General features: G+C 44.4%; 1 protein-coding gene across 1 annotated transcript in view; it reads left to right on the top strand.

Moving 5' to 3' along the window:
• EMB3126 (Ribosomal protein L1p/L10e family) overlaps nt 1-12018 on the top strand; it is a 53551-nt gene extending 41533 nt beyond the window's left edge. The window contains exons 6-7 of the mRNA XM_086497780.1: nt 11467-11592; nt 11692-12018. Of these exons, the coding sequence (XP_086353906.1) occupies nt 11467-11592; nt 11692-11820 (255 nt within the window). The 3' untranslated portion in view covers nt 11821-12018. The remainder of the gene's footprint in view (nt 1-11466; nt 11593-11691) is intronic.
• Nucleotides 12019-13443: the final 1425 nt, after the last annotated feature.

Genomic DNA, 13443 nt, shown 5'->3' with positions numbered 1-13443 from the left:
CCCATTTCATGATATGGAAGTATGCCTTTCCATGGTATCCTTGGATAGTGACTGGAAGAGCACCAATGAGAGGAACCACTTTTTAAGTTTGCCTAGTGGCTAGCTCGGTTTCAAGTTCTCCAGCTTGAGGACCGTACTAAAAGTCCATCTGCTTGAGGAAGTTTGGATGGATGAAATTCTTGGTTTCCCTTAGGGGTCAAAGAAGATAAGTGCTTTGACGCTGCCATAAGCTCTCCACAATTCATTGGAACTATCGAAATTAATGCCGTAAATGTCAGTGACAAGTCCAACTGTAGGTCTAGCTTGCTTAGCCGGAGGTGGTCCTGCGGATTTTTCGGATGTCTGAGCTTGGGTAGGCCGTGCGTGTCTATCTGTTCATTGGGGACAATTATAAAAATAATGCACTCATTGAAAACATCCAAAGCATCATCCTTCTTGTAATAAAGTTTCTCGTTGTTGTAGTGTCAAACAAGGCCTTTGTGGTTGACTTTCATGAGAATTCCGAGGATTTGTTTGTTGCGGCGGAGGAGGTGGTACTACCTAGGGCAACAGAGGCGGCAACATGTAATTTAGGAACTGCTGAAAACTTTGCAGCATTGGAGATTCTGTTGAGGATGCCGCAAAAGTATGTCACAGAGCTCATTAAGGAGAAACTGTAGATACTCTATAGAATCTAGAAATGCCATCGTGCTCTATTTGTTCTTGAAAGGACTGGTATGCTTTCAGAAAAGCACACGACTAGAGCATTGATACCACTATAACGGGACAACACTACGTGCCAACGGAAAAGAACAGAATGAACAGACTTTAGACGCTTCAAAGTTATTGAACTGAGAGAGAGACACTTCACACGAGATACGTAGTGGCGAAGTTCCACCCCCAGAGTGCACTGTCCCGAAATTGTGGTGCCCCTCATGATTTCTTTATATTGCTTCAACACGGTACAACGATGGCGGCACTGCTCTGCATCTCCTGCGAGAAGGATGCCAGAGAGTGAGCCCTTGATTCATATGTAAAGGCCCTTGGCTATCCAAAAGCAGTTTACATAAAATTTTTTAGGTCTAAGAGCATTTGGTCCCAAAATCTAGCGCTAGGTGCAGCCAGTGGAATTTACGGAAATCCGTACACTGCCACATCATGAGCCCAACGCAAAATGGGGGCGTCCGTATAGCTGCCACACGTCATCGGCCTTCTACACAATTCATATGGTGTGTGTGTGTCTGTTTTACTTTTAGGCCCCATTGGCCGGTGTCCCATAATTTGTTGGGGGTTAGGATTTTAATCCTAACCCTATTTTAATAATAGGCCACTCGGTGAGAATCTGTAAGCTGGTAAGGACTTCATCTTCTTTTACTTCTACTAGGGTTTAGGCCCCTCAGCAGGGATTTGCATGTTGGCTAGGGTTGGGGCTAGGAAGACCTAACCTTGTGAGTCTTCAATGGCTTGATACGAAAGCAATTTGTGACAGTGGTGTAGTTAGTTAGACAAATGACTTCTTCGCGTAATTTGATGAGGTTCAGTTATATTCTAGACGGGAGGGGGAATGTATATCTCGTGTCACAAACTGCTGACGTGTCAAAGCCCTGAAGAAGGGAGGCAACTTGCAGATGTCGTCCAAGGAGCCTAAACCCTAAGAAGAACAAGTAACAGAAGAAGTCCTACCAACTTATGGGGACCCCGTCCGATGGGGCCCCAAGTGACAAAGGATTAAAATAAAGCAGGACCTGGACACACACACACACACACACACACACACACACACAAACTGATGATGTGGCAGATTTCCAAAAACTGTGCTGGCATGATGACGTGGCAGGCTGTATGGATTTCTACGTTTTGCGCTGGCTGATGATGTGGTAGTTGTATGGATTTCCGTAAACTACACTGACAGCTTTTGGCCAAACATTGCTTTTGGGATCATAAGCTTTTGAGTTTTGAATGCTTTTCACTGGAGCTGCTTTTCAGGTCAAGGGCCTTCAAATATGAGGTTAGGGCTCATTCTCTGGCATGCTTTCTGGCAAAGGTGCAGAGTTTGGAGTACCGGCTTGTACTGTGTTGATGCAATATAAAGAAATGCTGAAAGGGGCGCCAAGGTTTGGGGCCAATACTCTCTGGGGTGGAATTCCGCCACTCCGTGTCGCATGTCGTCTATTTCTCTCTCTCTCAGTTCTGTATTTATTGAAGTGCTAAAAGTCTGTTCAGTCTGTTCTTTTCTATTGGCACGTGGTGCACGTCTTGTGATAGTGGTATCAGAGCATCAGGCGTGTGCTTTTCGGTCCCACAAAAGAGCAGACGGAGCAAACCAGAGACTTCTGAAATTTATTCCCGGACTTATCTTCGTCCTCTAACCCGGACTTATTAGCCACTCCCACCCTTACTTCATCACGCATCGGGCATGCTCCCGTCTTCACCGCTCATGTCTTACAGGGCATAAGCCATTAAGATCACTTGCAAAAGAAGGCTCCAAGATTTGTTTCGAGTCACTGTTTTTCTCAGAGGCAGTGCCATGCAGATGTTGATCAGTATGGTCTAGGTGTGATGGCTAATTTTACTACGCCGGAATATCGAAAGTTCCATTTTGGACGAAAGGAGAAGCTAACTCCTTGATCAAAAGAGCCGAAAGGAGAAGCTAACTCCTTAACAAAAAGAGCAAACTGATTGTTGTTCCTCGGAATGACCTTCGAAATTTTTTGAGCTAACTTGAGTTGTTTTGCAGATATGCTGTAATCGCGGACGTTTACTCTCTTTCAAGAAGGGGAGATGTCACAAACTGCTGACGTGTGAAACCCTTGAAGAAGGGAGCCAACTTGCAGATGTCGGCCAAGGGGCAGAAGAAGTCCTACCAACTTATGGGGACCCGTTCGATGGGGCCCCAAGTGACAAAGGATTAAAATAACGCAGGACCTGCACACACACACACACACACACACACAAACTGATGACGTTGCAGATTTTTGAAAATTGCACTGACATGATGACGTGGCAAGTTGTACGGATTTTCGCGTTTTGCGTTGGTTGATGATGTGGCAGTTGTACGGATTTTCGTAAATTACGTTGGCAGTTTTTGGCATTGCTTTTGGGACCAGAAGCTTTTGAATTTTGAAGGCTTTTCACTATAATTGCTTTTCAAGCCAAGGGCCTTTAAATATGAGGTTAGGGCTCATTCTTTGGCATGCTTCCTGGCAAAGGTGCAGAGTCTGGAGTACCGGCTTGTATTGTGTTGATGCAATATAAAGAAATATCGAAAGGGGCGCCAAGGTTTGGGGCCAATACTCTCTGGGTTGGAATTTCGCCACTGTGTCGCGTGTCGTCTCTCTCTCTCTCTCTCTCTCTCTCTCTCTCTCAGTTTTGTATTTATTGAAGTGCTAAAAGTCTGTTAAGTCTGTTCTTTTCTATTGGCACGTGGTGCCCGTCTTGTGACATCTCGCATGTTCTTTATGTGTCTCATCTTGGTTACCACATTTTGTTAGTGTATGAGCTTTGTGGTCAGGGTGTCGATTTGAGATGAAGGATGTACCGACTAAATCCCTTCTTTTTTATTTGGACTCACACACAGTATAGTTTACTTTCAAGAGGTTACTTTGGATCAGATGTTGCATGGTGTGCCAAATGAGAGTGGTTTCCTTCCCGAGGAGCATCAAAGTTCTCCTGTTGATATGGTGCGGATGGTGGAGATACCCGAGTACGTATGGGCTATTCTCCGGGGTTTAGGTGTGTTAGATTTGCTACCAGATGTGCGAGCCAATGTCGACACTCGTAGATGCCAGTTATAGTTACAATTATCGAGTAGAGTTTCTGATGGAGAGCAGATGGAGGTGTGCCATCCTTGTTGTCTTCTCAGAGCCAGGATAGACAAGCTTCTTCTTCAGATGTCACTTAGCAGCTCCACAATTGTGCAGTCCGACCAGGAGTTAGGGGTGTTAAGAGTTAATCACCTCTCCGACCGATTCTGGTGGAGCTGCTAGTGACCCAATATCTCCCATGGGCTGATCATAGGGAATGAGGGCTGTATTGTGGCTGTGCCCAGCTTATGTATGGTAGTTTTCTCATTATCGGCCTATTCCTTCATTTTTTTTCCTACCTAGTACTTGTGGCTGTGCCATATAGTTTTTTTTTTCCCGAGTTCTATTAGTTAATGAAAACTGCCCATAGGGCTACAACCACCTCTGCAAGAGAGGGTTACAACAAGCATGATGGGGAGACTCTCCCAATGAAAAAACAGCATATGTACAATGAGGCTAAATCAAGAGATGGGAGGAGGAAAGAGCCACACAGGTGGACGGTGGTGCCATCTGAGCACTCCTTGGACCATAGTGAAGAAAGGCCCAGGACACCAGAGTCGAAGGAAAGCTTCTCTGTGCTCCCGCATGCGGTCGGAGCTGCCTTGAAGTCGCTCGAAGTGTCCTTCGAGAGTATGGATCAGCTCTAGCCAAAGATCCCGAACTCTCTCTGCTGGTGGTACAGGGCGAGCTTCGAAGATGCGAAAGTAACATGCTCGCCAAATGAACCAGAGTGTGAGGCCGTTGATGAGCTCCCAACACTCCTCTCTCTCACTGCACCACTCCTGTGGAGTAAGCTCTGTAGCAGGCTGGAGTGTAGGTCGACCCCCCTGTATCACTACCATCCTGCTGGTGGAGGATAGCTCAAACTGAAGTGCCGGGCCTGAGGGTAGACCAAGCCGTTGCTCCCCATGTGTACTGCTGAGCGGTGGAAAGAGCTGGCATCAATCGAAGAACACGAAGCCTGTAACAGACTTGGACACTCCAAGTCAAGAATCTACCACGACAACACAAATAACCACTTCAAAATAGTTCACAGTTCACAATTGATTCGACACTAGCCCGGCGGAGTTCCGTGCCTAGAGTTATTGGCCCCAAAGACTGGCACCCCTTTCGGTATTTCTTTTTGTATTAATCTGTGTTCAAAGTACAAGAGTGCGGGCAGGCGCTCACACTCAGACTCTGCGTCTAGATGCTCTGAGTTGGGAGTGGCCTACCCACTTATTTAAAGAGTACAAGGGTTGCCAAAAGCAGAGCCCCAAAAGCTGAAAATTAAAAGCTTTGAAAAATAAAGCAAAAGTTCTCTCTCTCTCTTTCTTTTAATAAAGCAAAGAGGCTTTTCTTCTTCTCTCTCTCTCTCTCTCTCTCTCTCTCTCTCTCTCTCTCTCTCTCTCTCGCTTAAATGAAATAAAGCAAAGAGGCTCTCTCTGTTTTCCCATTGCGTAGAAAAGCAATGCCAAAAGCTGAAATAAGAAACAACCCACACAAAAGCAAAAGCAAAAAGCAATGCCAAAAATCTGCCCAGCTTTCCATAAATCGTGCTGGTGTCCGTACAACAAGCCACGTGTCAGCCCACCACGTCAGCAAATCAGGGTTAGGGTTAGGGTTAAGGCAGAATTAGGGTTTTTGATTTTAGGGTTAGGATTTCAACATAATTAGGGTTTCGGGCAAAATTAGGGTTTCTGATTTCAGGGTTAGGGTTCAGCAGAATTAGGGTTTCGGGCAGCCACGTCATCACTTTGTGACATACGGCCCTCTTGAAAGCATTATAATTGCCCTCTATTACGCCTGCAAAATAGACAGAAGCCATAAACTGTCTTAGTAGACACTGACTGTTAGTACCTACGCACTAGGAACACACATCTAGCACATGTACCAATCAACAGTCACATCACACGACATCACAGGACATCACTAGACATCACAGGACATCACATGACAAATCAACATTCATTCGGATCTTAGGCCATGATTTATCGGCAATGTAGTTAGCAATCGCATCTAGATCCAGTTGGGACCTCATAGATACCCGATTGACTAACCCCTATTGCAACCATGTCTATTCGAGATCATTTAGACCAAAGTGCTGCAGTCATTTCGTCTATCAGTTTCTGCACTTAAAAACAAGTCAAGAACAAATTAGTTTCATATTCCGGAATTTCATTTCATAAAGTCAATCATCAGAATACTGTCAGCTCTCAGTATCCCTGAAGCTCAAAGAGACATCAGTGACTCTAGTATTCAAAAATCGAGGCTTCTGTTGACAAAGGAGCGGAGTAACCCCTCTTGTGCAAACCCACTGCACCAGATCTCCGGCCAAGGGACAAGCTGAATTCTGGGTTCCATTTGGAATAGACTATGCTAAACCAAAAGCTTCAAGGTAAAGATTCTCATTCCGAGGAAGATCTGCTAGGTCTTCCTCCTCCATTCGCTTCGCATCCATTGCAAAGTAGGTCTTGAATTTAACCAAGAACCGTCAATTCACTTTACCTTCTTCCTTTCTTTCTGTGCCAATTTCTGTTCTAGAACGAGTATCTGCTCGTTTTCGTCCAATTTGGGTTGCACATCTGGCTTCCCATCATCAGGCACATCGCCTTCAAAAGGCTTTAAGAGACTCACATGAAGAACATTGTGAATCCTCCAAGTATTCTGGCAGCTTCAGTCCAAAGGAGACATCATTTATCTTTTCGAAAAACCTGGAAAGGTCCACACTATGTCATGCTAAGCTTACAAAGAAGCCGCTCCTTTCCCTTTTGTTTTCTTTCTTGAGTGTGCCTTCTCATAATGTAAGAGCACCCAATCATTCTCCTTCAATTTCAAATCGCGATGATGGTGATCTGTTGCCTTTTTCTGTCTTTCTTGAAATTTCTGCAAAGCCTTCCGGACCAAGTCCCTCGTGAACTGGTCGGCTTCAAAGAAAAATCTTATCTTTCGTGCTAAGGAAGGGTGAAACCTTCGTAGCAAATTCAAGAATCTCAAATGGCACCTTTCCCATCAAAGAGTTAATCGTGTTTCACTGAATTAGCAATCTCTAATTGCCCGTCAGTCTGCGGTGGAACGATGACGAGAACTGCAACCGCGTGCCCATGTTCTCCCAAATAGCTGTCCGAAACAAACTCGTGAACCTGGGGTCCTGTTGAAGACAATCGTCTCAGGCATGCCATGTAATCTGAAGACGTGGGCAATAAACAATCGTGCCCACGCTGTGTTCTCGGGAGATGAAATCCATTGTAATACTTTCCTAGGGGTAGGTGGGTATGGGTAAAAGGTGTAACAATCCTTGTGCTTTATGCCTGTCAAACTTGACCTTCTGGCATACCAAGCAACTGCGCACAAACTCGTCCACATCCTTCTTGAGTCTCGGCCAAAAGAAGTATCTCTCTACCCCTTTCAAGGTAGTAGCAATGCCGCGGTGACTCGTAGAAAGGCGGATAGTGGCATTTGGTTAGAACCTTTTCCCTCAACGGCTGTGTAACACACAACATGGTTTTCTTCATCAAGTAGCCATCCCGAATGGAATAGTCCGCTACTATCTCTCCTTTCTATATTCAACTGGATACATCTGCAAAATCTGCGTACTGACCGACCATATCCTCGAAGTTTCTATGATGTATCGCGGAAATAGCCAGAACCAACGGCTTTCGGGACAAAGTATTTACCACCAATTTCTTCTGTCCCTGCACATGGACAATCCGGAAATAAATCGTGACAAGATGTTTGCCCACCGCATCTGCTTTTTTTCCGATAGCTGCTTCCGTGACAAGTAGTAGCGTAAACTCGCATCATCTGTGAAAACCGTAAAATCGGTTTCGAGTAGGTAATGTCGCCACTGAATAAGAGCATGGATAACCGCCAAAAGCTCTTTCTCACAAATCTGTGTTGTCAATTCCGGCCTTGAGAACAATCGGCTCTCGTAGGCAATGACATTGGCCTTCTTGCATTAAGATCGCATCCAGAGTACGATCACAAGTATCACAATATACTTCAAACGACTTCTGCAAGTCCGACAAAGTCAAAACTGGTCTCGTAGTCAATTTCTCTTTCAAAGTCTGAAAGGCAGTCACCTCTATGGGTCCCCACGAGAAAGGGACTCCTTTCTGTGTCAAGATATGCAAAGGGGAAGCAACCTCTGCAAACTTTCTAATGAACCGCCTGTAGTACGAACACAATCCCAAGAAGCTTCTAACTTCACGGACATTCTTCAAATCGGGCCAATCACGGATAGTCTCTATCTTGGCCGGATCCATTTGCACTCTTGCTGTGAGAAAGTGTCTCAAAAAGTGTATCTCTGGTAGGAAAAAAAAAATCACTTTTCTTTGCATTAATCACTAACTTGTGATCTCGTAATGCCTGAAAGACCTGAAGCAGATGATCTCTATGTTCTGCCTCATTCTTGGAGAAAACAAAGATATCGTCAAAGAAAGTGCCAACAAATAGCCTGTACTCTCGAAAAATCCTGTCCATCCTGATGATATCCACTCTTCAAATCAATCCTGCTAAAACACGAGGATCCCTGTAATCTGTCGAGTATATCATCGATCCTAGGAATCGGAAATTTGTTCTTGATGGTGGTTTTGTTGAGAGCTCTATAATCGATGCACATTCTCCAAGATCCGTCTTTTTTTTTTTCAAGAACCAACAACATTGGAGAGCCCTTTACGATGTGTTGCTTTTTGCTTCGCTTTTTGCCTTTTCTGTCTTCTTCGCTCGAGTCGGATGAGCTAGAAGAACTGTCAGAAGAAGAAGAAGAAGAACTGGGTACTCCTTCAAATGGAACACGCTGCTTCTGTTCCTTTGCCTTTTCGAATGTAGACTGACGACCCAAATAACCCGGAAAGTCAGTGCCTTTCTTCTGCTTTTTGTCGTGCTTTTTATCCTTGTTTTGCGCGTCAAAAAGCTGAGCAATTCGTGCATCAACCACCTCTTCTAATTCCTTCTGTTTGTTTATCGTGGGAGTAGAAGGTTTCTTGGGTGGTTCTGTGGTCTACCGGCACTGTGTCTGCACCTCCTCGAAAGAGGTCTCGCTCATATATTTTTGCAAATTTTGGGTCCTTCGCAAAATTGAGCATCATCTTTTTCGTCGTCGATCAATCGTTGACGCTCCATCTCTTCGAGCTCCGCCTGAGTAGGCCGAGGCGGGCCATACTCGCGTGAATCTTCGTTGTGATCCCTTCCCGCATCTCCTGATGCAGAGGGAGTTGACTCATCTTTGCCTGAAGCCATAGGTGCCGCGGAAAATTTTTAGGGATCGGATTTCCCGTAGAAGAGAAATCGGCCGTGCTCTGATACCACTGTAACAGACTTAGACACTTTTAAGTCAAGAATCTACCACGACAACACAAATAACCACTTCAAAACAGTACACAGCGCACAATTGACTCAACATTGGCACGGCGGAGTTCCTTGCCTAGAGTTATTGGCCCCAAAGACTGGCGCCCCTTTTGGTATTTCTTTTTGTATTAATTTGTGTTCAAAGTACAAGAGTGCGGGCAAGCGCTCACACTCAGACTCTGCGTCCAGATGCTCTGAGGTGTGAGTCGCCTACCCACTTATTTAAAGAGTACAAGGGTTGCCAAAAGCAAAGCCCCAAGAGTTGAAAATCAAAAACTTTGAAAAATAAAGCAAAAGTTCTTTCTCTCTCTTTCTTTTAATAAAGCAAAGAGGCTTTTCTTCATTAAGTAATCTACTCAATTATCTATTTAGCTACGTCTTATTATCTGCCCAGCTTTCCGTAAATCGTGCTGGTGTCCGTACAACAAGCCACGTGTCAGCCCGCCACGTCAGCAAATCAGGGTTAGGGCTAGGGCTAGGGCAGAATTAGGGTTTCTGATTTTAGGGTTAGGGTTTCAGTAGAATTAGGGTTTCGGGCAGCTACGTCATCACTTTGTGACAAAGCCACACCTGCTGTGCTAAAGGACAGTCCCAAAGACAATGACGCTGACTCTCCACAAGATGGTCACAAGCTGCACATGCGGCCGAGAGACCACTATGTACAAGCCAACTCCCAACAGCTGTAGCTCGGTGTGCTACCAGCCACTGGAACAAAGTGACTCGTCTCGACTGTCTGGAGTCCCACAATCTCTCCCAAAAAGCTGCCAAGAACTCAGCTGTGAGACCCTCCTCTTGCCAATGAGGTGCTGCAGCAGGACGAGCCTCTCTCTGCGCTGCCTGAATGTGACGTCCCAGCCGAACAGTGTACAGAAAGAAAGGGACACCTGGATGGTCCGCTGAGGAAAAAGTGTCCCTCCACGGTTGTGCCATATAGTTTGCCTCTTGGTGGGGGTATCTTTCCCAAGCCCTCGGCACCTTTGGTTTCCACTTGTAGGCGTGTTTTAGGGATTTCTCCAGGTTTTTCTAGTTATCCCCTATTTTAGGGTCGTGGGGTTTTTATTGGGAGCTATTTTTCCTCTTTTTCTATATAGGGAGGGGTGCCCTCAATAGTTGTTATTATTGTGCATCATCAGTAGAGTGCTATGATCTATCACCATCCCTCTCTGCACTTCCTTTGCGTTTTTAAAGGCCCTCTCCTTCTATGCCCTCTCTTGCCCTAGGCGACACTCCATCTGCGTGTACACTACAGATCTAGGAGAACACCCGGACGGGATCTGAGGGATTGTGCACCTGCTACCGCCGTGTTTAGCCATATCCGTCCATCTTCCGCTGCCACTTCTCACAGGCCAGTGCGAGCCTTTATCATAGCTGAGTTTGAACATCACTTCCGGAGTGTGATGGAAACTCAGCTCATTGTTTTTATGGAGTATATTCTAATTATGAAATAACTCTATATAAACCTGCATCTACTCTTGGGCACTGATAGTGGGAGTAGGGAGGTCCTGCTGTTGCCTAGGTGAATGCATGATAAAGGTGATGATCGTATTCTCAGCGAAGTTTATGTAGCATGTTGTCAAGTTTTCAACATTGGATTCGTTTGATTATGTTTTGCCTCTTCCAGGTAGATATGTAGTAGATTCTCATCTTACACTAGTTTGGTTCCACAATTGAACAGCCCAGTGTCCTTTTCAGGTTATTTTTCTAGACCTATTGTAGAGAAACCATGAAAATTTTTGCGGGTGCTTAAGTCTGTCACATTCTATTGCAGAGCTAGGAAGACAACACGTGATGTAGAAGATGCATGTACATCACCGACATGATGAGCTAGGGCAACATTAACTGCGATCGACATAATGAGATGACACAAAGAATGGTTGTCTAGTAACTACACAAGGAATCATCCTTTATAGTCACCAAAAGTCAGTAGAAAGATACTCCATGTCTATTTTGAATTTTCCCACAAAGGAACTTGTTTGGGAATATGTTTCCTTGTAGGAATGCAGACAGGGAGCGTTCCCCAAAAAAGGGAACGAGTAAATGGATTCCGCATTCCAGAATGGCCATCCCCCCGATCCAGGGCCCCGTCACCTGCGTTCCCTGTGGCTATGAAGCTGTGCCTTATGTCAGGGAGAGGTTGGGTGTGGAACAAATTCATTGTAATGGATTTTACCACGCAAGCGTAGGGTTCACCAGCCATATTTTCTTGTTAGGCTCTTTGGTGCTGTTACTTTCTTTTTGGCTTCACAATGTTTTGCATAAGCCTTGTTTTTAGCTTGCAGATTTCACTCTTCCAGATACCAAAAGCTTTGGAAAGTTCATATGCTCACTTTTGGTTCACATGTGCACTGGGTTTCAGGCTATTGCTGAATTCAAAGCAGGGAAAGTCGAGTATAGAACTGACAAGACTGGGATTGTGCACGTGCCTTTTGGCAAGACATCTTTCTCAGTGGAGGACCTCCTTACAAACCTCATAGCTGTAGCAGTAAGCTCTCATCTCTTGCGCTTTGTGATGCGATGTGAGGGAAAGTGCATGAAATTGCTTCCCAGTCTCATGTTTAATTTCAAATCTTTTTGTTTGCAGAACTCTGTAGATTCGAACAAGCCGACAGGAGCCAAAGGTGTGTATTGGAAAACTGCCTTTGTATGTGCCACAATGGGGCCATCAATCAAGGTAAATGTAACTGAGCTGCGGGAACGCAAGCTCTCATAAGTCAGAAACGAATATAAGAATGCTCTGGTTTGCCAAAGGAAGTCTACATGAGCTCTTTGTCGATTTCGGGAGCTTGTGTTTGCCTATCTCTCTGTTCCACCACACAAGTCTTAAGTGATGGTTTTTTGTGATGAGTAATGAGTATAGTGAAAAATTCTTTGTCAATGTTTTTAATATGATTGCGGATGCTTACTGGAACATTGTAGCTAGATTTTTGGAGTTTGGGTTAAATTAATGAAGATCTATGGATAGTTTTTTTTTTTTGTATTGCTCCGTAGTGTTTATGTGCAATCTATGAGAAGGATTTGTCTACGAATGCCTGTCACTGTGAGTGTTTTAGTATGTCCTTTTTTTAAAACCTCCATGGTTTTTCTTTCTGTTGTATCGTTGTGTTTTTTGTCAGGAAGTGCACAGCACTCACTGGGTTCAAGGGTTGATTTCGTGATGTCTGCCATCAAAAACCAAAGGTAGTCTTAGTCTTTAAGGTAGGATTGCCATCGTACGGTAATACCGCTAAGGTACATCATAAGGAAACATTCAACTTATGATGTGCGTTGTTTTATTTGAGGCATTCTCTGTGACATCTTACTTGATCTTTCATGTCAGGATCGCTCCTTGTACGACATGCAAAATTTACCTCAGACCTTGTACTGTAGGTCTAATGTGTCTACGTTTGTCATTAATGCTCTATACAAGTGGTAAGTGGTGAAAACATTAGGGTGCAAGGTTTTAGTGTTTCTCTTAGTTTGTAATCTCAGACCTTGACTTTATGATGGTACCACATGGTGGGATTGCTGGCCTTTTACAAGAAGGGATGCCAGCATTTTCAATTTTCTGTTTCCTGTTTTTTATTCCCCCTTGATCTCTCTTTGCTTGTGTTGCTTTCTTCAATTAGCCTTTGTCCTCGTCACTGCTCTTTGCTGTATGGTGTTTGCCTGTGTTTTCTAACTTTTCCCTTGTTTTGTTGCATTTTGTTGTGTGCATTTAGTGTTAAGACTATACAAGTGTGTGTCGGAGAGTATGCATTTATGATGTGAGGTGTGTGTGTTACAAGTGCATATGCATGTCTGCCTCGGTTTGATCTGTGTATGTGTAACGAACTTAGTTCTCTTGACTATTGTCAGGTATACTGCATTTGTAGCTTTGAGGGGTGTTGTAACAAGGTTGTAGTTACCATGCACAGTGTTATATGTGTTATGCACAGTCCTTGGATTCTTGCTTGTGGCTTCTTCAGAGTGAAGAAAATAGCGAGAGGAGAAATTTTAATGTCGTAGGAACAATCCCAAGAGACCTCAAAGATCTACCCACAAAACTTGAACCCAAGACCTGACACTCTAGAGAGAGAGAGAGAGAGAGAGAGAGAGAGAGAGAGAGAGAGAGAGAGAGAGAGAGTAGTTTCTTGAATAATTCTTATTTCACATCAAGGTCTCAAATTTGTTTTGGTATTCACCCCTAAGTGATTTTTGGAGAATCCCAACCTGTTACATCAAGAACCCCGCTCAAATAATAACTTTGCTACTCCTATGGTTGTAGATTATTTCTTATTGCAAATGATACAAGCTTCTCATGTGCTAAAAATGCAAGGCCCATGTTAAAAAATCATACAGTGGGAAGGTTTATCAC

Source organism: Adiantum capillus-veneris, chromosome 23, assembly GCF_014529385.1.
Source record: "Adiantum capillus-veneris isolate H3 chromosome 23, ASM1452938v2, whole genome shotgun sequence".
NCBI lineage: Eukaryota > Viridiplantae > Streptophyta > Polypodiopsida > Polypodiales > Pteridaceae > Adiantum > Adiantum capillus-veneris.
This window is presented reverse-complemented; position numbering and strand designations above follow the sequence as displayed.